At 43.3% G+C, this 26,229-nt stretch overlaps 1 protein-coding gene across 1 annotated transcript in view; it reads left to right on the top strand.

Moving 5' to 3' along the window:
• Positions 1–22,777, top strand: part of Kcnmb2 (potassium calcium-activated channel subfamily M regulatory beta subunit 2) — a 278,856-nt gene extending 256,079 nt beyond the window's left edge. The window contains exons 3-5 of the mRNA XM_052178779.1: positions 2,545–2,715; positions 6,108–6,303; positions 22,493–22,777. Coding sequence (XP_052034739.1) covers positions 2,545–2,715; positions 6,108–6,303; positions 22,493–22,777 — 652 coding nt within the window. The remainder of the gene's footprint in view (positions 1–2,544; positions 2,716–6,107; positions 6,304–22,492) is intronic.
• The last annotated feature ends 3,452 nt before the right edge of the window (positions 22,778–26,229 follow it).

Genomic DNA, 26,229 nt, shown 5'->3' with positions numbered 1-26,229 from the left:
AGCTGTCATGTGGGTGTTGGGAACTGGACCCAGGTCCTTTGCAAGAACAGTCATTGCTCCTAGCCACTGAGCCATCTCTTCAGCCCTCCCAAGACTTTTTTAACTTTTCTGTCTGGTCTGTCTGTCTGTCTGTCTGTCAGTCAGTCGGTCTGGTCTGACTGTTGCACACATGCCCTCAATGTGGAGGTCAGGGGATAACTTTCATGAGTCACTTCTGTCCTACCATGTGGGTCTCAGGGGAAAGAGCCTCAGGTTATCAGGCGTGATGGCAGCAAACTCAGCTCCTGAGCCATCTCACCAGCTCCCTTCTGTTGTCCTGTAGATTCAATAGTAACTTCCATTCTCCAAAACTATCTGGACAGAAGAGAGTTGGACCTTCCCTCTCTTCACACTTGCCCACCGCACGCAGCTGCGCTGCAGCACAGAGCTCCACTGCCCGCTTCTCTGACTGCAGCCTCATCCTCTGCATCTCCTCAGCCACTGCAGCCCGGGGCTCCGGTCTCTGGACATTTCTCCATAGGTTGCCTGCAGCCAGGACGCAGCACTTAGCATCCTTTGCCAACATTACTAAAACCGTCTCCCATTTCCTCCTCCTCCTCCTCCTCCTCCTCTGATTTAAGATGTTTCCTGTTTCTAATCTCCACGATGCAGGCACAGTGATCACTCTGAATCTCAATTCTGGTCTCATCACTGCTGACAGCTTTCCTTTAATTACAGAGGGAAGGCTACTCTCAGAATGACTTTGAAAGCCTTCATGACGCCAATTTTCTCGCCTGGCTGCCCTGTTTCCGTGGGGTATGCCCTCTCGAGACCACCAGCATAGTCCTTCCTGGTACTCATTGTGCAACTGCAAGCCCCTAGGCCTTTGCTTCTGTGATCCCTCCATGCGAATATCACTGACTCTACGTCCCATTTGCTTAACTGCAATCAGCCTTGAAGGTTCTATTCAAACATTACTCTTCTAGGAAGCCTTTCCTAACTTACACTGACTTCCTATCCTGGTCCCTCAAGCTGGGGAAATTGCCAAGACACTATGAGTTGATCCGCCAGAGAACTCACCACCCTCAGCTGACACTCATTTTTGTGTCTTCTTATTTAACAGGGACCGTGTCCCCAACACAAGAGGTTACAACACTCATAACTCATGTGTGGACCTAACCTCCTAATCAGGATCTCATTCTTCCAAATTATATTAATGTTCCTCCATTTATCCATTAATTCGATAGCCATTTATTTGTAGATTTCATAGCTATGTCCCACCCACTCAAAACTTTCATTATGCCTTGTAATATCCTGATTTCCTACATGCCCACGAACTGTGTAGAAACCATTTTCCCTGCTTTCTTACCCATTCTAGAGCGTACAAAGAGCATTTGTTTTCAGATACATTTGAGATGACTCGCTGAATCATTTTATGTTTCTTGTTCTGATGGCATCCGATAGCACTCGGTCTGTTTTATAGCAGGCCGGCATCGTTGGTGCTGTGTGGCAGCCTAATAGCCAGAACAGCGCTGATCACCCTCGCTGACTCCCATCTGCAGAATGCAGAGCTCGGTGGCAGCCGTCAGAGCTAAATGCATGTTGATAAACGGTATTAGCCAAGCAACAACAGGTTATTATTTTCCGGTGGGTTTTGAAGCCACTCAGTGTCAGCCTTTTCTCCTTGCTTCACAAGTTTGCCCGCCCACTGCCTTTCACCGCTAATGGGCACCAGTTTGTTCTTCGAGTTCACACGGGGTCAAGTTTAAAGGGCTTTGATGTAAATCCTGCAATTTACAAAGAAATCCCAAAAAATTCATCATGAAACGGAGAGGGCAGGTGGTTGCCAGTCTGTGGAAGGCGAAAGTGGGGTAGCCATCTAGTCCGAAGGGCCCAGGCTTGAGCTGGAAAATAGTAAGGCATGGAGTCAATCCAGGCCTCTAAAAGTGAAAAGAAGCAGAAAGCAGTGCTATCTAAACATACACACACACAACACACCATGAGTAGATTCAGAAAGTGTCTATCAGCAATGATCAACTTCATTACTATAAAATCAACAAGCCAAGGCAATTTTGGGGTTGAGTGGATTGGTGTCTTTCTTAGAACTGTACAGAGGAAAATTACATTACAGTTAGACATGAATCCCCAAAATACAGAATTAGAGATCTTTCTGCTCAGGGATGGTGCACATATATATCTGCTTTTATAGTGTGTGTGTGTGTGTGTGTGTGTGTGTATGTGTGTAGTGTGTATGTGTGTGAGTGTGTGTGTAGTATGTGTGTGTGTAGTGTATATGTGTGTGTGTAGTGCATATGTGTGTATGTGTAGTGTGTGTGTGTGTGTAGTGTGTGTGTGTGTGTGTAGTGTGTGTGTGTGTGTGTGTGAGAGAGAGAGAGAGAGAGAGATGGAGCCAGAGATTGTAGTGAGATTCAACTTCACTTGAGTGTGTTTGGAGCATTCCTATAGGTCCCTCACCCTGGTAATGCATGGGCAGGAACATAGCTACCCTCAAGGAACATGCAGGATAACTGTGAGTCTCATGTAAGCCTGTATTGTCAATTTCAGAAATATCTACCAGAAAATCAGGGACCATGACCTCCTGGACAAAAGGAAAACTGTGACCGCTCTGAAGGCTGGAGAGGACCGGGCCATCCTGCTTGGACTGGCCATGATGGTGTGCTCTATCATGATGTACTTCCTGCTGGGCATCACACTGCTGCGCTCCTACATGCAGAGGTAATGCGGTGGTCCCTGGGGGTCCACTGCCCTCCCCTTCCCTGCTCCCCCACTGCCCATTCGACCTATAGTCATCTTCCTCACCTTTCCTCTGAAATTTCAGGGGCACCTGGTACACGGTGTTTTCTAATGTTATCTGGTAATAATAATAATAATAATAACCTAGACTATATGTAAACTGTCTCTTGGGACTTGGATGAATTTCACAGACTGCCTGTTTCTCACAATTATTCCCTAAGGTGAGAATAGATCATCAATGCGGAGACGCCGGCGCCTAAGTGAGGAGACATAGGGGTGGTGGAAGTGAGGAGACATAGGGGTGATGGAAGTGAGGAGACATAGGGGTGATGGAAGTGAGGAGACATGGGGTGGTGGAAGTGAGGAGACATAGGGGTGGTGGAAGTGAGGAGACATAGGGGTGCTGGAAGTGAAGAGACATAGGGGTGGTGGAAGTGAGGAGACATAGGGGTGCTGGAAGTGAGGAGACATAGGGGTGCTGGAAGTGAGGAGACATAGGGGTGCTGGAAGTGAGGAGACATAGGGGTGGTGGAAGTGAGGAGACATAGGGGTGCTGGAAGTGAGGAGACATAGGGGTGCTGGAAGTGAGGAGACATAGGGGTGCTGGAAGTGAGGAGACATAGGGGTGCTGGAAGTGAGGAGACATAGGGGTGATGGAAGTGAGGAGACATAGGGGTGATGGAAGTGAGGAGACATAGGGGTGCTGGAAGTGAGGAGACATAGGGGTGCTGGAAGTGAGGAGACATAGGGGTGATGGAAGTGAGGAGACATAGGGGTGATGGAAGTGAGGAGACATAGGGGTGCTGGAAGTGAGGAGACATAGGGGTGCTAGCTCTCCATAAAGAGCTGGCTGTACAATCATGAGAACCTGAGTTCCAAACCTACCCCACATCAGCCCAGACACGATGGCATGCACTTGTAATACCGACCCTGAAGACAGACAGTCTCTAGAGCTCACTGGCCAACAAGTACAGCCTAACCGTGGAGCTCCAAGCCACGAAGAGAGCCTGTCTCCTAATATGTAATATAGATGACATCTGAGATCATCTTCTGGCCTCAGCAAACACAGAGAGAAACATACTGGCATGAACATGTACACATGACCATACGCATGCACCTGCACTCACGTGAACAGGCATATGTATGCATAAAAGACCTGCACGCATGTGTATACAAACCTGAACATGAGCATGGGCATGCAAATGCATCTACACACAAGTGCACACATACACACACAATATTATACTGCTCCGTGAGACACAGCAAAAACACCTGATGTGGCAGTTGAGATTCCAAAGCCACATTCCAGGAACTCAGCGTCCTGGTTCTTGCCTAAGGCTGCTTTTCCACCCACCTCTCACACACAGACACAGACACACACACACACACATACACACACACACACACACACACTTCTCCATCACCTAGCTTCCTTGCAAGCTCTCATATGCCCAAGCAAAAGAAGCAAAAGAATTAGTTGTTTGAAGCCAGATCCAGTACTCAGTATTCTGAAACTCTCTAAGTGATTCTAAATGTGTTGTGAAGCCGGAGAAAGACTGAGAGCAACCGCTTAAAGTAACAGACCTTTTCATTTCAACGTTTACCGGGTTTACTGAGTTGGGCCAGGGAGAGAGGCACTAGGTGATGATACTAAAAGCATCTCCTGTGCATAAGTGATCTGAGGGCCCCTCGAAGTACCCTGCCCCCCTCGTTGCCATCCAGACACTGGATCCTGAAGCTCTGTAGCTCCGTTTGTCTGCCGATGGCTGGGCCTTGGAGAAATAAGACCCTTTCGTATGAAAGTGGGAGGTCTCCATCCCACAGAAGCAGCAGACCATTCTGTGGCACTTGTTTCTACAGCCAAATTAATGCTTTCATTTTAGAAGCTAAGTCGAGCTGAAATGTAGCAATTTGCTCCTCTCTCACATCCTGGCTGGACCGCTCTGCCTCTGGTGGCCTTCAGCTGCTGTACTCTTGTCCCACAAGGAAAGCGCTGCTGCCTCAGGCCCCAAGGGTCTGCTGAGTCGAAAACCTCATTCAGATCCTCAAACCTGCTTAGAATGATCTAAGACATCCACCCCCACTGCCTGATCATTGTAAAAACAAATTCTGACCATCCAGGTTCCAAAAGATTCAGTCTGCTTCTGCAGAGGAGACTGAGTCCAGTAGCCTGTGACTGGCACCCACAAAAGCACAGGAGCTATCCATGCAAATCCAGCAGAAGGGCAGGTTTGTTCCTCCTCGTGAACACGTGTTTTCGGCTCACTGCAGCACAGCTTACACCCAGAGGCAAAGCATTGATTGCTAGTGTGTCGCTCCCTAATTACAAACGCTCAACTTGATCACAAAATGAAAGTTATTGTAAACTAGAATTCAAGCGAGGAATTTTCGCTGGAATCTCTCTGGCTGACGAGGCTCAGGACAACCTGACAGACCCTGTTGTCTCCACAGAAGGGTTTACCTTCTGCCAGTTTCCTGGGGAGGCATGCTATGACAGAATGAAGCCCAAACCTCAGAGAACTGTTAGACTGGGTAAAGCCTCTGTTTCTATCACTTACCAACTGTGTGTTCTTGACTCCCGCGTCACCTGATTCAGTGACCCTCAACTCACTCACCTTTCAAAGGGATTAATAACCAACATATAGAGTTGTTGAGAGGATGAAAGGAAATAATTTATGTAAATCACCAGTTGGGGAGAAAGGATATAATTAGCCATTGCTCCTGACATCTTCAAAGGGCTGCCTTATCTTACTTCTGGGTTAGAATGACCTTATTGCTCTCCCTCTATCTTGTCAAGTCCAACCTGAGCTACTGCCTTTTCGCCACCTTTCCCCAGACCCTCTCTTCACAAAGACTTTTCTACCTAGGCTGGGGTGGAGCTTGGGGTAAAGGGACTGAGCAAGGAGCGGTGCCTTGCAGAAGTACAGAGAGTGAAGGTTGTGCAAGGTGGGCAGTGCGCACCGGTCACCCATCCCGCAGGAGGCTGAGGCAAGAGAATTACCACTTTGAAGCTAGCTCCGGCTACAGAACAATTCTGAGGCTGTTGTAGCCCACATAGTGAGACCCTGTCTTATGAAACCAAAACTAAAATTAAAGCATGCACGATGCTTATCAGTAAATTCAATAAGAAGAAAATGGCCTCTTAAAATATCAGTGAATATTCTATACAGTACATGTCACCCAGAAGGTTCTCAGGCACCAAAGTCTGTGCCGCCACAGCATGCCGAAAGCTGGTTCGTTCAAAGTCGTACACTTTGCATGGACCTATAGGTTTTGCGGAGACCCCCACAGTTCAGCAACCAAGTAACTGTGCGGTCGAACCCTCGTGCCCTGCAGCTCCCCTCCCTGTGCTCATTCTTGCCCCTTCTCTGCAGTGTGTGGACGGAAGAAGCCCAGTGCACCCTGCTGAATGTGTCAATCACAGAAACATTTAACTGTTCCTTCAGCTGTGGGCCCGACTGTTGGAAGCTCTCTCAGTACCCTTGCCTGCAGGTGTATGTGAACCTGACATCTTCTGGGGAGAAGCTCCTCCTCTACCACACGGAAGAGACCATGAAGATCAATCAAAAGGTAGGAGCTCCGCTCGCCTTAACTGGGCACCTGCAGAATCTGCCCACCTTCCCTCTGTCCCTTGGCTTTACCCTATGCAAGTATTTCAACACACCAGGAGGTAGGCGCTGCTGGCCCCATTCACAGAACTCACTCTCTGGATCTGTCCAGGGAAATACTTGTTTCTTGTACAGCCATGCACAAAGTGTTCCCTCGTTTTGTGGTACAGCAGGTTTAGCTGTGTTTTCTGTTTGAGGGGGTATTTATATATCCTCCTAAGTCTGTCGAAACAAGGGCAGAATTTAATAAGAGATGTGCATGCCCAAATATCTGTCATGACTTGGGAGGCATGGGTAAAACAGGACTTTGCTTTTCCACACTTAGTTATGTGACCTTGCACATGCAACTTGACCTCTCTGACCTTTTGATCAGAAGGAAATGGTGTGCGTGCGTGTGTGTGTGTGTGTGTGTGTGTGTGTGTGTGTGTGTTTTAATTTATATGTTATACTTAGAGAGCCATAATTTATTTTAATACTGTTCATTTTAATCACTTCACTGGTGTGATGACAAAATGCCATAACCAAGGGCAACTTACGGAGGTCAGGGTTTATTGTGCTTTATGATTCCATCATGGCGGGGAGGCGTGGCAGCAGAAGCAGGAACTGAGAAGCCATGTCTTCAACCACAACGTCCATAAGAAAGGAAATGGGAAAGGAGATGAGGTTATCTGCTCCACCACCTGCCCCCAGAAACAGATTTTCTCCAGCAAGGCTCCACCTCCTCATAATCTTCCCAAGCAATGCCGTCCACTTGGGTACCAAGCATTCAAATACCTGAGCCTATGAGGGGTGTTTCTCATGCAAACCACCACACTGATATGTTAAAGCCCACATGGGAGGTGCTTAATGAATGTGCATTAGATTGAAGCTATTCCTAAAATGTATTCTGATGATGGGCATGGTGGTTTCAAGCCTGTAGTCCCCACATTCAAGAAGCTAAAGCAGATGGATTGCCACAAGTCTGAGGCATACCTGAAGTACAAAGCACGTGACAAGTGTTCTGGCTAGCTTACATCAACTTGACGAAAGCTAATGTTATCTGAAGGGGGGAGCCTCAATCAAGAAAATGCCTCCGTAAGATCAGGCTGCAGGCAAGACCGCATGGCATTTTTTTAAATCTGTGATTTATGGAGGAGGACCCAGCCCATCATGTGTGGTTCCACCCCTGGTCTGGTGGTTCTGGGTTCTGTAGGAAAACAGGCTGAGCAAGCCAGTAAGCAACACTCCTCCATGACCTCTGCATCAGCTACAGCCTCTAGGATCCAGCCCTGTTTGAGTTCCTGTCCTAACTTCCTTCAACGATGGACTACAATGTAGATGCGTAAGCGAAATAAACCTTTCCTCCCCAACTTGCTTTTGATCATAGTGTTTTGTTGCAACAATAGGAACCCCAACTAAGACACCAGGCAAACCAAAACCATATAGCAAGGTCAAAATATTTACATCCGTAAAGTCTATGAAGGACTGGGATGACCAATTGTGTTTTAGTTGAACCAATCTGCTATTATCAACTCAGAGATATATGTGTACTGGGTTTGAGTTTTATTGTTAGCAGCTTAGATATTCAGAATATTCTTGAATAAGCTGAGACAAGCTGACTCCAGCCTCCAGTTAGCACATTGGTGCTTATTTCCGGGAAGAGATCCTCACGGGCTCTCATCTTTCTTGTTCTAATCTCATCGAAACGGCCATCCCATCGATGATAATTTATAGTTATCAAGGTTGCAGAGGCCAGGAGGTTCAGCACGAGCACATGGACAGCAAAGGGTGTCGCCACACACAAGCAAAGCCCATCTTGCATTTTGGTCACAGTAACTTGAACGAATTCTTGAAAACATCTCTGAGGACTCTCCTGAATACCTATTTCAAAGAATGTTACTTGACAGTGTTGCTTCTGATGTTCTTTCCTTTGTACTAAGCAGAACCAAGAGCAGTCCTGACCCAGCTCGGCAAACTTAGAAAGCTTAGCCCCTTCTCAGCAGTCTCTTTTCCAAGGTCTCCCTATAAGTCACAATCTTAAATCAAAGCTGACTTGTACTGGTGGAACCCTCTAAAACTCCTCAGATCTCCAAGGAGCTGGAGAGCCACACGAGCAGAAAGGGAAATCAGACAGGAAGGACTTTTCCCCCTTCCTCATTTTGGCATCATATCGCTTTGGCTCTGGTGTTATTTAGGTGACAAACAGGGACTGCAGTTCCCATCATAAATCCCAGGAACATATTTAGGATCAGCATCTTATCAGCACTCTGTGGTCATGGGCACCTTTTGGTTCCTTTGGCCCATTTCCTTGTTTCTAAGTGTGAGTCATGACCCCATACAGAAACCTGTGCACTGAGAAGGTGTAGCTCAAGTATTTATTACCAAGAGCTCCCGGTTAACCAAACAGTAACAAAATAACACTTTCCTTTTCTCTTCCCCACAAATACTCTTTCCAACCCTCCCAAAACCTCAGGCTCTTCTCCTGCCTGGATGACCACCACCCTGGCTGTTATGACAACTGCCTCTGGATTTCCCTTTGTGGTTTTATCACTGCTGTGTTTAACACATAGCAGTAAACACGTTTGCTTTGCTTCGTGGTAAGCTGCTATACATATGGAATCACACAGAATGTTTTGGTGGGTGTCTGGCTTCCTTCACGGAGCACGGCAGTGGGCGTGTTTCCACTGGGTACAGTTCATTAATTTTCATCTCATTCCCTGTGGAGTGACAGCCTAGGTTTTCCCTCTACTCTTGATAGACACTGAGTTTTCTATAGGTTAGGGCTGTCATAGCTTAGCTCTGCCATAGATGCTCATATATATAACCCTCAGTGTCCAAGCCACAAGCCCACACACTTAAGCCACACGCCCACATCAGGTATGCATCTGAAGGTGAAGTATCTGGGTCATAGCATAACACAGGTATATCTTAAAGCTGGATAAACAACCGCAAGGCTTCTCCACTGTGCCTGCCTCAGGAATGCTCCACAGCCCTGTTGGGAGGATCTTAGTGTTCCAAATCCTTGTGATGATTTACAGCTGATGTGTGGCATCTCCTGATTTTGATGGCTTCTCAAGTACCTGTCATTGAATATTCTCTTCTCTTCAGTCTTTCACTCCTCTCAGTTGCTTGTTTGTTTTGCATATCCCTTACAGAGCTTGTTTAAATATGTAAATGAGGTGGCACTTGCCTATAGTCTCAGCTATTCCAAAGACTGAGGGGAGAGGATCACTTGAAATGAGGAGTTTAAGACAGGCCAGGGCAACATAGCGAGACTCTGACCCAGACAACAAGTTACAGGGCCATACCTCTTCCCTCCTTCCTTGAGTATCTTTGTATGGAAGACAGTTTCAATTTTACTGTGACAGTGCCTTGTCATTTTCTTTCCTTTTTGTTTAATGTTTTTCCTATTCTGTTTATTGAGTTCTTAATGTAGTCGTGAAGGCCTCAAAGTCATTTCCCTGTGCATTCCTATTTTCTCTTCCCCATACACAACCAGCCTTCCTGAAACTGACCTTGATGTGGGGGGGAGAGGGGGGCTGGGTCAAGTTAGTGGGTCTCTTTACTTTTGTTTCTTGGTTTGGTTTGGTTTTAGGTGTGTGTTTGTGTAAGAACAGCGACTGGCTCTGTCTGCGTTGTGAAAGTCTTCTTCAGCAGGTCATTTGCAGGACCCACGTTCTGCTCCTAGAAACGAATGTGTCCCTATAATGCAAATGTCTTGCCCAAGGATTACAATTTTGAACCCATTTGCACATTATGATCACCATTCTGTGTAGACGTCAGCACACACTGTCGCTGACGTGTGCAGTGAGTATTAATTCCCACAGGCCGCTACTCTGTTTACGTAGACTTCGGCACAGCACAGACTGCCCGCTGACGTGTGCAGTAAGCATTAACTCCCACAGGCCCACCATTCTGCATGGTCGCTGTGCTCAGTCTTAATTCTGCTCTTCCATCTGCGGCCATTTTCCCCACAGTCTGTAAAACAGCCTTTCCTGAGAGACGATGGCAGAGCAGAGCCTGGCATGGGAAATTTCCTCCATCTCCGTTTTCCTGAAAGCATTTCTGTCTGGCTTTGATTCTTGAGGGAAGTAGCCACTGAGCACACAGCCCTAGGCTAGCCTTCCCTCTGCCCCCTTGTCTCTCCACCAGCAGCGATGCTGTCCCACAAGCCAGCCCACAGTTTCTCAGCTGCATCTAGAGGGCAACCCAGCCAGCTTAAAGAGTTTCCTTTGATTTTCTATGATTTATCACAAGCCGAGGTATGAAGCGATCCTTATTCAGACTTCTAAGCAGTCACAAAGTATTTCCGCTCCCTATAAAACTTTATGTTTTATGTTAGAAATCTGTTTCTAATGTTAGGAAGTCCACAGGCTCTCTGGTTACACTGTGTGTCTTGTCTCCTTCTCTCTCTCTTCCCCTCCTGGGACTCCTTTGACGGGAGGGTGGGCTCTCACCACATCTGGTCTGTTCCCCTGTTCTTTATTTCTCTCAGTTTCTCTTGCCTCACTTCATTCAAGATTTACCTGCTCAGCACTTCTATCCTCAACTCCGAAAAGCTTACCGTCTGTCTAGTCCACTAATTCTGAATTTTTCTTACTCTATTTTCATTTTTTAACTTTACCATTCTCACATAAACTCATTTTTCCCATAAATGTGTGAAATTCTACAAAACATGATGAGTAACTCTAAGTAATAACTTGAAATGTGTTTTATCCTATAAATTTAGAAGCGCTGCATTACTCATTTGCAAAGAATTATGTTTGCATTTATCGGCTCTATGTGACAAAAATTACAGGAAGCCTGTGATGAATTACTGACCATCAAGTAAAAATTATACATATATATTCTAACAGAAGAAATGAGTATTGAATAAATTATTCCAAAAATACACAGAAAATATAAACAACATTTGATACTTTGATATCACATGAAAAATACAACTATTAGCAATAACTATGATAGTAATAATAAACCAAGTTGATATGTATCAAATAGCTATCCTAAACTTGGAGTGATCCTAAGCACTATTCAAGGACAATTTCACATAACTTAATACTCCTGATACTTATTAACATATATAAAAAATGTCCACACAGACAGGTGGAAATATAAATATTCCCTCCTTTATCAGATACCATAATAAAATCCTAAGACAGCTTTTGTGGTTATTGCTGTTTCTATTTTCATTGAGAGTTATTTTCTGTAAAATGCAAATTTTATATTCATACTGCCTTTGTTTTCCAGATTAAAATTGACAAATAATTATAGAAGAGAAATGAAAATATTAGAGTTGAGGCCAGTACCTTTTCTTTTCTTTTCTTTTCTTTTTTTTTTTTTTTTTTTTTTTTGTACATTTTCTTCTTACAGTTCGATGTGCTATTTTTCAATGTTTGGGTTTTTGTTTGGTTTGCTTTTCTGTCTTGGGCTTTTGGTTCTTATCAGGCCATCTTCTCCCTAGTCTTGGTTTTTCTCCTCTCCTCCTGTGTCTCTTCTTCCTCTTTTCTTTTTCTCTCCATCATCCTCATTTTTCATCCTCAATCTTTGTTTCCTCCTCTGTTGAAAATCATTTACTGTCAAATAGCATCTATTTTTTCCAATAAGATGTTTGGAAAATGAGACTGCTTCCAAAACAATGAAGACATGTAGCACAAAGCATGATATTGTCAGGAAGAGAGAGAGACAGAGAGAGAGAGAGAGAGAGAGAGAGAGAGAGAGAGAGAGAGAGAGAGAGAGAGAGAGAGAGAGGAGTGGATGGAGGGAGGGAGAGAGGGAGGGGATCAAAGGAGGGAGAGAGGGAGGGAAGGAAGGAAGGAAGGAAGGAAAGAAGGAAGGAAGGAAGGAAGGAAGGAAGGAAGGAAGGAAGGAAGGAAGGAAGGAAGGAAGGAAGGAAGGAAGAATGGATCACACACAAGTAGGCATGGCACTTCCTAAGGCAATTACTACCAAACTTGGTAATCCACAGCTTGGTCATGGTCTGCATTACACCCAGATCTCAATCTGGTAGTGGTCGGAGAAGCCATGGAATGGAAACCAAGAACCCCAAGCCAATACTTTGAGGAGATGCTTCTTCACCATTTGCTTGCTCTGTGGCTTCGAGAGTTCAGGCCGAAAGCCTTTGCTTCCTCCTTCAGCTTATCTGTTTGCCTGTTACTTTGGCCCCTGGTGCATAATTGCGCAGGAAAAGTGCTGCCTGTCTAATATTTCCAGTTCTTGGACAAGGAGTAACCGTGCAACCAGCTTTGTAGGAATCCAAGGATATACCGAGGCATACCCCATCCAAGCTGAGTATATTTAGAACAGTTGTGAATGCAAGTGTCATTTTGAAAGTTATAATTTTTCCTTTATTCATACCAATTTCTGATAGCTATAGACTTGCAGAAAATTCATTTCAGGACCTGCCCACATGTCTTTGCCAATACCATTATATAAATTAAGGGATGCATGTACTTTATCTAAATGAGTATTATGCCAATGTACACATTTTCCCTTAATCTCTAACAGTTCATGAAAAAACTACATCTCAAGTTCATTGATAAAACCTATTCCTCTTTGTTTGGCAAAAAATGGTATTCAAACCAGAACCTGTCAGGAGCCACAGTCCACACAGCCACAGCTTCAATCCGCCCCCTAGCGTCAAGGTATGCAAGTGACCACACTACACCACAAAGAAGCTGGCCTTCATGGTCCTCTTAATGTATCTTCAATTATAGACTACTCATTGAGAATACCCATCCAGAATACTTCTTTGATCATTTCTTGTTTCTTAAAATGTTCTAATTCTTGTCTGTGGAATGCTTATGCAAAAGGTAATGTGGTTCTTGGAAAGCCTATTTTGATGACTTTAACACCTGAAGTCCCATGTTTGTGTTCTACTTCTGGTGTTCATGCTGTCTAACTTCATCTGAACAGTTTATTACCTTCCAGAAAACATGATTTCAATGTTATTCTTTACATATATATGCATATACATGTATATATGTATTTTTTTAATTATGTATATGTAAGGGAATGATGTGTATAGTGTGTGCACAGGTATATAATGACAACAGAAGCCAGAAGAGGGTTCTGGATCCCTTACAGCTTGAGTTACAGGATGTTGTGAGCCATCTTACTTGGGGTCGGGAACCAAACTCAGATTTTCTGCAAAGGGAATATATGCACTTAACCACTGAAACAACTCCCTAACCTCTTAAAGTTATTTACAAAAGTCTATTTCAGCCTGGGTTGGTGTCATTCTCTCCAGCGTTTCCATTAGCTTCTGCCAGGTGCTTATGAGCACCACTCCTTTAAGACCACTTACTACCCTGTAGCTGCATAAACCGAGGTAGTCCAACCTTGACCTACATCTGAGCATTGCTCCTGGAAGCCACCATCCAGAGCCCCAGCCACATTGCTTCAGGGCTCTCAAACATACGACACCTGCTCAAGGCTCTGAGCCCCCTGCCACAGCTAGCAGACAGTCCACCAGACAGAGCACTGAACGCTGAGATGGGCTTCCCCAGCCCAGCTCTTTGTCCTCTGTATGGGTAGCCTCTGTTTTTAATCAGAAATACAGATTCTGAGAAAATGGTCATCTCTACCTTAGAAGACTACCTGACTATCTCTGTTCAGCGTGAGGAGTATTCAGGATACTCCCAGGAAAGGAAAAAGGAAAGGAACCCTCATTGTCTGCCTCCCCTTCCCATTACTTCCCACAACCTCACAAGAATAACACACATCCCCGTTGCCAAGAAACGGACACACTTCTGTTGAGAGTCTAGTTCCCACAGAGGGTGTTACAACGCAGCAAGCAGAAGCCAAGAAGAGCCAACTGAGCTGTCTGTGTCTCTGTGGAAAAACATTCAAAATATTTGATTTTAAATGTTCAGTTTCTCTTATTTTTTTTCTTTAGTCTTTAAACCCAGTCTCCAGCCTCTTGACAGTAGCCTAGCTCAAGCTGCTAGAGTGGATAAGCCGGCAGGCTCTCACGGAGCCCTTAGTTGACTGATGGCCTCTAAGAGCTGTGAGTGGCTTTGGGGACTGTGCATCCCTCAGCCCTGCCCAGTAGGATGTCACTGGAATGACAAACAGTGGTTGAGTATCAATACACCGTGCTTTGGGATCTCCAGTTCCCTCAGCCACCAGACTGTCACTATAAACATAAACAGCAAGCTGAATATTAATTCACCATGGTTGCTGCTTCACTTCTAAGTTCTGAACTCCTTCAGGAGTTGAACTTCTTGATAAATGCCAGTGATTCTCAACACATACTCATTTAAAGGTGGATTTAAGATAACATTCGTAGCGAAATAAAAGACTGTATCCATTTTGATGCATGTTGTGACAGCATATGTATGATATTTATACATAATCATCATGGGAAAGATGGTTGCTTCAATTAAGTCATTCCATAAACTACCAATCATTCACCACTGCGAATTCAGCATTGTTCTTCATTCCGACACTCATGCAAAGTATAATGGGTCTTCTAATTTCAGAGGTTAACACATCTAGACTCTTGACATTGTGATCAATGCAGAGACCTGCCCTTGTTTGATAGTGTTCCCAGACTCTTCCCACCTTGTGACCAACATCCTCCCCAGTCCATTTGTGAGATGTTTCCAGTTCGTAGCAGTGTGGCTTCTCCTGCTTTATTTGGCTTCACATTTGCATGCTGTAAGGTCCTTATGATGTGTTCAGCGCAACCCCAGCAGGTCAGAGAAATCAGAAAATTGAGCTGTGGCACTGAATGGAAAATAGTGTTAACTGAGTTCTCACTGTGCACAACGTGCCCGCTACTGTACTAAAATGTTACTTTAAAAATTACCTTGCTCACTCCTGCTCATAAAATAATAATAGCCAAATTTTATCAAGAGCTCACAACGTGCCAGGCATTGTACAGTACTGATGTTTTACATACACTGGCTCATTTAGCTGCAGCAGCAATCCCTGTGTGGCACGCCAACACCGTTCTTACTTTATGAAGCGGAGTTTAGGAAATGAATTTCCCCAATGTCGTGCATTCACCAAATAACTAGGTGTGAATTGAAATCTAAGACTTTTGTCTTGTGATCTTCTGAAGAGAAATCCCTCAACATATAGCCATGAGAATGTACAGCCAGGGACTTCAGAAGACTTGTGGCTCAGTTGCTCAAGTGTCCACTGGACAATCATGAAGGCCTGACTTTGATAGGCAGAACCCATGTGAGAAGCAGGACGTGGTGATGCATCTGTGATAACAGCACTGGAAGACAAAGGTGGAGTTCACTGGCCAGTCATCCTGTTTTGTAAATTCTAGGCCAGGGAGCGACCGGGTGTCCAAAATAAGGTAGATGGCATCCAAAGATTGACATCTGGGGTCATCTTGTCTCCACACACACATTTGTACAAGGCTGTACATTGACAAAATTTAGTCCGTTCATACCAAAACTGGAATATCTGCGCACATCTCTTTGTAGGAATCAAAGAAAGATTACGCCTGTAAGAAGATTGCACAAACCTTGATGTCTCTGAGTGGCAAGAATGGGGAAAAGGAAACTCTTGGTTCCCAAGAAACAGGACAGTGACTAGGATCAAGGTTAGGTTATCTGACTCACTCTCAGGCATACTATGGGGCTTCATGGTATGGCTGCCTTGACCAATACAATGCTCTAAATTCCTTCTTTCTCAGTCCATCTCTAATGTCTTTAAACATTCTTTTCAATTTGCATTGGTTGATGCTGATTGACAACAGGATCTAGAATCATCCTGGAGTGAAGCCTCTGGACCTGGCTATGATGGGTTACATAGGTTAAGTTAGACTCTGGGCATGTGCATAAGAAAGACTCAAAAATAAGGTACACTAAAATGAAAAGACCTGCCTATTGTGAGCAGCACCATCCCATGGGCTGAAGTCTTGGAGGAAATAATAAGAAAAAAAACCCAAGCTGAACACAAGCATTCACCACTCTCTGCTTGGTGGCTGTGGGTGTAATGTCATAAGCTCCCTCAAGATCCTGCCGCCATTTTTCCTGCTATGGCAGACCATGCCCTCAGACAATGAGCCACAACAAAGCCTTCGTTCCTTGGGATGTTCTTGGGTGCTTTATCACAGCAACAGGAACAGTAATGAGTACACTGTTCAACACCGAGCAAAAATAGTTAAATATGTATGCTCAAGGCAAGAAGCACAAAGTTATATATCTATTTCCTCTCTGGAAATAACCTTATGCCAAAATGGAGGAGATGGCTATACTCAGCAAAGCCTGGATCGTTCTTGCTTTCTTCTACCAAACACTTCAAAGAGTCGTGCTTCCCACACTCAAAGGATGCTAAAAGCACAGACCAACTACATCTAAACTGTGTGTTGAAGGACCTGCTACTTTAAAGCTGATCATGAAGGGAGTTCTCAAAAGAGAGAGAGAAACAAAAGGGAGGTCCAAGTTTATGCCCTCAACTTGACCTATGTCCCTCACAAATGTGTAGGACTCAAAGGTTCAGAATAACACAAGGTTTCCTTACTTCAAAACCAAGATTTTTCATGTTTCACCTGAGCAGTTTTGTTTGTTTAACTCAGGACACATGAAATAAGGTGCCCTGGTGGCTGACGAACTGTTAGAACAAATTGGGTGTGCCTCTGTGATAGTATTATCTTTTCAGAACGGCTCTTAGGCACTCTCCTCTCCTGTCTTGTCAGCACCTCCTGTTGTATTCTCTTTCTGACATCTCTCCTACATTGTTTACATTTTTGACGCCTATGTATGTTTACATTTTGACGCCTGGCATATTGGCATCATATTTATTAGACCCAATAAGTATTTGGATTCATTAAACATCTAACCTCCTCTTGAAATAAGATAGTTCCTTTCTTATAAAAGAACAAATAAAACATAAGACTTTTCCTTGAAGAAGTCCCAAAGAACTGATGGTGCCTTCCCCATCATTGCAAGAAAACAGAGGCTGACAGTGAGGTTACTCAGCCAGATCCTGCCCTGCTGCTGCACCCATCTTTCATCTCTGGGATGACGGCCCGTCACTCTGTTTCACATGTGCCTAATAAAGCATGTCCAAAAAAACCCAACAGGTAGTTTTTAAAAAGACTTCCTGTCTATCATGAGAATAAAAATAACTCAGTTGACATAGAAGATCCTGGAAGTGAGGTGATGAAGGGAAGGTAAATTCAGCAGTGCTGCAAAGAACTGGAGAGAAGGTGCAGTTGCACTGGTTACATAAGCAAAGAATCGACCTGGGGAATGCGAAAACCAAGTTTCCACAGCTAGAAGAGGAAGGGCCATGCCGTGGATGACTTCTGTGATTTTCGTTACTGATAGGAAGTTTCTGCCCTCCAGGAATCAAAGGTGCTAGAGAAAGAGGTCAGGTTTATTTACAAAATTCAGGGTTAAGAAGAGACTGTGAAACCTGCTCATAATGATTTGCCATTATACATGCAGAGCAGGACATCAGCATCAGTGTTCACCCCTAAATGACATACCTTTATTACACCCCAATCTGCCTAGGATCAGGAATCATTGTTGCGGAAGAGGAAGTGGAATGATTTTAGAAGAGCCAGAGTTGGGAGGTGACTACAAGGAAATTGTTCCGTGTGTGCAACTGGATATTTGCACATATGAATTAACAGTGGCTGTGACAACATGCGTAAGACCTGCTCAAGCTCAAGCCAGACAAAATCTCAGTATAGAGACAGGAGGTGGTCACAAAGCCCCTAGTCTCCGACAAAGAATGATTGTTACTGACAGCTGCCAAGAGAGTGAGAGTTAGTTTTCTTTAAGGGTGTGGATCTGGTAGATTGAGCACCCAACAGTATATAGCTAGCACTAATTGGACTTTTTTAGTAAGGACATTGCTGAAGACTCCATGCACTTCAGATGCAGAGGCCCCCTAAGCAGGAACTCACCTGAAAGCTTCTTCCCTGACGATTAGCTTGCAAGGTACCAGAAAGCACCATGTAAGCTTCCAAAGGAGAGAATAACTCAACTGTCTTACCCAGCTGTGAACCACAACAATGGACGTGACAACCAGCATGTCATGTCAGCCTAAAAGTACAGTAGTGCCACGCATACCTTGGTGGTTACCAAAAGTTCTATAAATGGAAGGGAATCATGCCTGGCACTGGAAACCTAGCTAACTACCCAGGGCTAGTGAAGTTATAGAGACTGGAGAACCTATAACTACCACTTTACTAAACCAGTATAATGCATATCTACATTTTAAACATGTGTCCTTGAGTCCACAGATAAGTGTAGTCTTCACCCCTCATGAAAACTTCCTTTTGCAACAGAGACTATTACAGAAAAACGCAGTCAATAAAAATACAGAGTTGTGGATCCAGGTCCCAACGAATACATCTACAAAACAATTCCTGCACCTAAGGCTCAGGGAACATTTGAGAGGAGGGAGCAGGAACATTGTGAGAGTCAGAGGATCAGGGAGTTTTCTGTGAAGTTGTATATTCCAGGAATGTCAAGAACTACACCCATAAAATCTCAGCGATGCAACTGCCAAAGACGAGCTGACAAGAGACAACAATTAATGTGCCAATGTAGATAGGGAAAGACCATGGGGCCTCAACCTTACACAAAGAACTATAGTCAAGGAAGGAAGGCTGAGAGTGGGAGGAGTAGTCTTCCCCAGGTAAAAGCACGTCAGCTGCTTATCTGATACCAAATGGCCAGCCCTGAAAACACATACAACTAACATTACACAGATTGAGATTGCTGAATTTAGGAATATGCATGTATCTACATATATGCATGTTACAATGATCAATGAAAAAAAAAGCCTTAAATTTTAAAGAAAATAAAGAGGATTATACGGGAAGGTTTTGTGGAATAAATTGGGTTGGTGGTGCTGTAGTTAAATTATAATCTCAAAAATAAAAGAACTAAAAAGATGAAGACAGAGTGGGATGCAAATGGGACAGACCTCAGAGAAGTTTGGAGATGGAAGTAAATATTATAAAATATAATGCATAAACAACCTCTCAAAAATTAATAAAAATATTAATAGTAAAGAATAAGAGACTAGCAAGGCAGGGAGACAGTTCAGTCAGGAAAGTGCTTTGCCATGCAAGCAAGAAGACCAGAATTCAGATTCCCTGGGACCAATGTAAAAGTAGTACATCTATATTTCCAGTGCCGGGGACGATGGGACAGGAGAATCTCTGGAACTCGCTAGCCATCCAGTCTAGCCAATCAGTGAGTTCCAGGTTCGGTGAGAAACTTTATCTCAAAAAAAATTGGGGAAATTATTTAGAAAGAAATATAATATCAATTTTTTATTGTACTATGTTCTATATAGACCACTCATATAAAATGATCCCACAAACACATGATGAAGTCATGTGATAATTAGATCATCAGTCCAGGTTATACCCACTTCTGTGGCATACACTGGTTATACCACAATGACTAAACCTTTTTTTCATAACCATCCTCGCTTCCAGAGAGTGCACATGACTAAAGCTGGAGCAACAGAAGCAAATGCCCAGATCCTAAGGTAGAATTCGGTACAATGCAAGTCTCCAAAGAACAGTAGGGTAATAAGGCAAGCTGACCGTGTGAGAATTCCATATCTGGTTATTCTGCCCTCTTCAGAGCTCCTGCCACTTTGTGTGTGGCACTTGATTCAAGACTTTAGACGAACATGTGAGACAATGTGATATTCCAGTAGGAAAATGTGCCAATAAAAATGTATGAAGGCCATATGCATATTCATCATCTCCTTCTGAAAGATGGCTGCCGGGACATCTCTATGAACCTCATTACTGAGGTTCACCGAGAGGTGAAATTGGTTCCGAGGGCCACGTGCTTATAGTATCTACATCACGTGAACACAAGTTGGGAACTTGTTATGCGACATCATACATTCATCATCACAAGGGATCTGTCAAGGATAAAAAGAAATGAACAACCGATATCCAGTAGAGTTTTCATAGGCAGAAACAGAAAGTGGCAGATAACCAGGCTCAGAGCTCAGAGCAGCCCAGGCTCTCCCCGCTAACGTCTGTGTGCCCGGTGTGTGCCGCTGGCACAGAGTAACTAAATGTGGACGTGTATGGCGTGCAGCCAGCCCATATCACACCTCTCAGACCCCGTAAACTTTAACTTTTAATAAGGCGCTCCTGTATTACAACCTTGCCAGACAACCTTAGAAGTGCTTTATATCTTGTTTTATTTGGAAGAATCTTACCCCATGACAGAATTATTGCCATTTGGCTGACATATGTTTCTTTATATAAAAAAAATGTTAGTTGAACTGATTCATCACAGCAGAGGAAAATAAAGAAAGACTCCATTTTTAATGGAATGCCATTTTTATTGGGATCATTTTAGTGACTTAGCTCAGGGAGAGAAGAAAGTGCTACCATAAGGTAAGCACAAAACCATCCCATAATCCAGACTGGCTCAGCCTGAAGTCTTCAAGAAACAGTTCTTTAAAACATTACTGATACGACCTGTATGTACAATTTTATAGTTGGACAAAGGAGTCCCACGAGGGCCTGAAAGTTGTCATCCAGCTGGCCAAAAATGTATCCAAGAAGGTCCCAGGCTCACTGTCACACAGTTATAACTTCCACCCTCTTCCCCACTCCAGTGCCAGGCTATGTCAGCACACTATTGGGCTCACACTTGTGAGTGGATGGGCAGTGACTCAGAGCGGGTCACATTTTAAAATGTCAACCAAAGTTCAAGCTTGAGAACCAGCCAGGCAATCAAGTCAGTGTGTGTGTGTGTGTGTGTGTGTGTGTGTGTGTGTGTGTGTGTATGTGTGTGTGTTTCTTATGCATTTGTGTGTGCACACAGTATTTTGAGTCAGTTTATAATATTGTGCCGGGCTTCACTCATAGCTATCCTTGGCCCCCATGCCAATCAATGCCAACACACTCATCACCCATTCTTAACTAAGCAGAGAAATGCCTTCTATTTGGAGTCAAATAACCCCAGGGTTACAAAGCCACAAAGTTCCTGGTACTGCTAAGTCAGAAGGAAATTATTCCAGAAAGACTCCACTATGTGAAACTTAATTCATTTATTTTATATTTTCTCCCTGTGAGATTCTCAGATGCAAATTTCTCCCAGATTCTAAGATCCTGCTCCAGATCTCATATTGAAACACTCAGAACACCCACGGGCCATTTCTTATGAATGTGTAGAAAGAAGAGGGAGAGAGGTAGAGGGGACAGAAAACAAGAAATGGAGGTGAGACAGGCAGATCGAAAACAGCAGCGGTCCTTGGATCAAACAGTGTCCTCTGCTGTGATCCTGGCTTACATCCCCTTGGCTGACAGGAAAGGGCACTTGGGCAAGCTGTGTGGGACTCTCCATTTCCTCACAGGCCTCTCCTCAGCCTTTCCCAATTTACTAAGATCTGCCAAAGCTGCAGATGTTCTCTTGACAGGATCAAGATGCCCAAGATTCGGCAAGGCTGGTTGAATACCATGAATTCGTGAGTTACTTTTCATGCTGATGCGTGTAGTAGCTGCTTTCCCCATTGTTGGGACAGAAGTCACTTAAGGAAGGACAGAGTTATTTTGGCTCACAGTTTGAGGGGATCCCTTCCATTGTGGACAGAAAGAAGTAACCGTGTCGACAGTCAGTCAGGTGACATAGGGTTGAATAGTGGTGATCAGCTCAAATTCTCTTTTTCTTCAATCTCCAGCCAAGGTTCAGCTGCTACCTGCATTCCATATGGTTGGTTACCTCCTGAATTTCCTTTCTGGAAACTCTATCATAGACACACACAAAGATGTGTTTCCATGGTGATTCAAAATCCAGTCAAGTTAGCAATTAAGATTAATCATCACTGTACATTATGCTAATATTTTATGTTACATGGGCAGACAAAACTCAGGTTTGCACTCTGGCTCCTGGACAAGTGTATCTGATGGGGAATAATTAAGACCCATAATCCTTAGCTATAGCAAAATGGATTACTTACTTTTTCTATGTGTGATTGTTATACCAAACACATTCATAATTAGATTTTAATTGACAGCTAAATCATTTACAGATGAATTACCAAGAAACACTAGTAACCCTAAAATACTACTTCAATCAGTGTGTGGTCTCTCTTATTTGGGGGCCCATTGGTTTGAATCTATAAAAGTTAACCTCTATGTTTGTCTCAGAGATAAAGTTAGGTTGACTCCTCTTACGTCTCCTCCTAATGATAGTCTGTCTTGTTCTTCACAGTGCTCCTATATTCCTAAGTGTGGAAACAATTTTGAGGAGTCCATGTCCCTTGTGAGTGTCGTCATGGAAAACTTCAGGAGACACCAACACTTCCCCTGCTATTCTGACCCAGAAGGAAACCAGAAGAGTGTCATCCTGACCAAACTCTACAGCTCCAACGTGCTGTTCCATTCTCTCTTCTGGCCAACTTGTATGATGGCTGGGGGTGTGGCAATCGTTGCTATGGTGAAACTAACTCAGTACCTCTCCCTGCTTTGTGAGAGGATCCAACGGATCAACAGATAAAAGAAAAAAAATCATGGATAAGATATTTTTCTTTAAAGCTCAAATACTGTTTTCTTTTGTTCTTCACCAAAGAACCTTAAGTTTGTAATGTGCAGTCTGTTATGGGTTCCTTAATATATTATTCTATGTAGAGCAATAACGCAAATGCTGTCCTATATGCAAACGTGATGTCCTTATTATTCAGGAGAATTAACTGTTCCTCATTGGTCGGTTGTTTCATTATGTTGTTTCGATGCTGGAACTAGTCTGTCCTCTTTCCACCAGAATAGGGCTCAGCTACTCATTGCTAAGTGTTGGGGGGGCTGTAGGGGGTGGAGGCTCTGTCCCCAAGACCAGGTCTGTGTTCTGAGTTTCCAGACTTCATGAAGACAAGATTTTTCTTCATTTGTTGTTTACTGAAGCTACAGCCAAAAACGCATTTTTTTTCCTTATTCTGCATTGAACCCTGTAGCACGTGAAGGGGTTGTTTCCTGAATAAAGGGTGTTAAACTTTTTTTTTATTATTATTATTACTTTTGCCACAGCACTGTAAGGAAGAGAGGAAACCTAGCCAGCAACGTTTCTTTCATTAACTTTTCACTCACAACTTTAGTTCATTTTTAATAATTATCAACTCTATAATGTCTTCCAAACAGAGTCCTCTTTCCATTTATGACCCTGCTACTGTGTGGGAGACAAAGCTGGTGAGATCATTCCCAGTGAACTAACTGGGTGTCAGTAGGGATGCTATTGCAATTTTGGAAAATCTATGTTACAAAGATAGTTATGTGAAATCTTAATTCCATTTCCACTGGACTGTTAGAATCAAATATTAGTGTAGTAAAGACTGGTGAATTGGTTGCAATGGGTGAGTCTGTCAGGGCCAGCTATCATGTTGGAATATTACTCTTTGGGAATTTATGTTTCAGTAAACGAATGTACAGTCTCTCCTTCTGATAAAAAAAAAAAACCTGTTGCCTGTTGGGGTTTTAAATCTATGTGTGCAGAATCTTTGTCTCTTCTACATACTTTATTTTTCTACTCACTGTTCCCTTTTGGTTGTTATATTTTATATGCAGAATAGACCTTTTTCCTAACACATGTTTGAAGTGAATAATAGGTTGGAGGGAAGCCTTTCTTCACGTTGATGTTTACTCATTCTATTTGGTGGGGCGGGGGGGATAAGGGGGTTGGTTTTAAATAAAGACATGCCGTCCTTTATTTAATATCGATATCTAAGGGAGAAGACAAACATCTATCTTTCTCATCTATATTTAAGTACCCTTTTGTAACATAGTATCGATGTTTTTTAGGTAATTGCAAAATTTTACAAACCATTTGTGGAGTGAACGGTGAAACTTATCTGAGGAAGCAGAATGTTGTAATTCATAGTCTGACTTTTCATAAGCAAATAAATGCCTAGGGTGTAATCAGGACTTCAAATGCGTAATTAAATTTTTTTAAACCCATTTATTTGATCACAAGATCTGAATACTTCTTGCATTCAGATAAACCCATGACTATCCAAACAGCTCTAACTTATATTTAAAGGTGTTTTAAGAGACCGTAAAGAAAAGCCCTCTTTCTGACACTTAAACAATACATGTTACGTTGTAAACATTTGGAAAACACCACAGAAAATTATTTACTTTCATTCCATCTTTAAAATGTATTTGTCATGATGGAGAGAATCCCTTGGGACTCTAGGGGTAAAAGTTGAGATCTTAAATGTTCCCCGGGCTTCCCATCAACTGATCCAAGGATGAAGCACACATGATGACATCATGACATATGCTATTTTTAACTTCTTTAAGATTTTTCATTAAAAGTTCCAAGCTGAGGCCTGGGGCCATCTATATGTGAGGACTCCACATTCCTGATGCCCTAGATCCAATCCTCAATCCTACAAAAAAAGAAGAAGAAAATCTGTCTTAGTTAGGGTTTTACTGCTGTGAACCGACACCATGACCAAGGCAACTCTTATAAGGACAACATTTAACTGGGGGTGACTTGCAGGTTCAGAGGTTCAGTCCATTATCATCAAGGTAGGAGCATGGCAGTATCCATGCAGGCATGGTACAGGAGGAGCTGAGGGGTCTATATCTTGTTCAGAGTACAAACAGAAGAAGACTGGCTTCCAGGCAGCTAGGATGAGGGTATTAAAGCCCATGTCCACACCTACTCCAACAAGACCACACCTCCAAATACTGCCACTCCCTGGGCCAAGCATATACAAACCATCACAACATCCCAAATGATGAATTATATAAGAATGTAGAAAAAAACATCAAAGGATCCTAACTAGATCCCCCTTGCATGTCAAAACAGCAGCAACACCTTTAAACTAACTTAGATGTGAACACAGATGTCTGTCATCAGTGAGAAAGATACAAAACTATTAACAAGTTAAATGCCTTGCACACATTAACTAATTTGCTATTCACAACTTCTCTATTGGAGGACCATCATTACCTCAGCCTACAGATGTTAAATCACTTCCCTCCAAATTATAGTGATCGTGGCGAGCAAAGAAAAGGCTCATCATGCAGTTTTCCCATTATGGAAGCCATTATCATAGCTTTGACGTCTTAAATTAACCCTGGGGAATTCTGGGAGTTAGAAGGTCTCACAGAAATGCCAAAGAAAGAGAAAAAAAATGGGAAGACTTTGATCAAGAGATGGTGACGAAGTGTCTAAGAAAGGCAGGTATCCTCCTGGTGATAAATTTAGGCGTCAGACCACCAGATAGATACAAGGGTCTTTTGTGACATTAACATTTAAGGGCCAGTGAGTTGGCTTAGCAGGTAATGTCACTTTCCAGCAAGACTGATGACCTGAGACCCACATGCTAGAAGGAAAGAAGCCTACTTCACAGGTTGTTCTCTGACCTATACATATGAGCATTGTAGCACACATGCACATGCATGTGAACACACACACACATATACATACACACACATTTGTACACAGCCTAAATAAAAACATAAGACTAGAATTCTTTGTTATGTGCATAAAAGGAAGGCCAATCCTGACCTTCAGGGGACAGTATGATGCTCAAATTAAATCTATGTGCATAATCTATGGGTTTAGAAAAAGGGCAGCCTCCTTATTCCCAATAAACCACTTATCTCTTTAGGACCCAGAACCTTATTTACATTGGCAACAGCAGACTGCGACCTCTACATTATTCAACAAGAATGATTTCCCCAAATGTTACAGATGTCTATGTGTCCAAATCATTTTCATTATCCAATTGGCACATCCCATCTAAAACTTTATTGATTTCAGATTGCCTGAGTGGCAATTGTATTAAAACCCAGAAATGATAAATGTATCAATGACTGCTTGCAAATAGCTATAATAAAAAGATATGGTTCTGTGGAAAGCTACCAGCAAAGTACCCCGCTGATGCTAATGTGTGGGTATCATAAATAGCTCTTAGGCAGGCTGGGTGACAGCTAGAGTTTCAGCAG

This window comes from Apodemus sylvaticus, chromosome 4, assembly GCF_947179515.1.
Source record: "Apodemus sylvaticus chromosome 4, mApoSyl1.1, whole genome shotgun sequence".
NCBI classification, from domain to species: Eukaryota; Metazoa; Chordata; class Mammalia; order Rodentia; family Muridae; genus Apodemus; species Apodemus sylvaticus.
The sequence above is the reverse complement of the archived record's forward strand: the minus strand, read 5'-3'. Positions and strand labels throughout refer to the sequence as shown.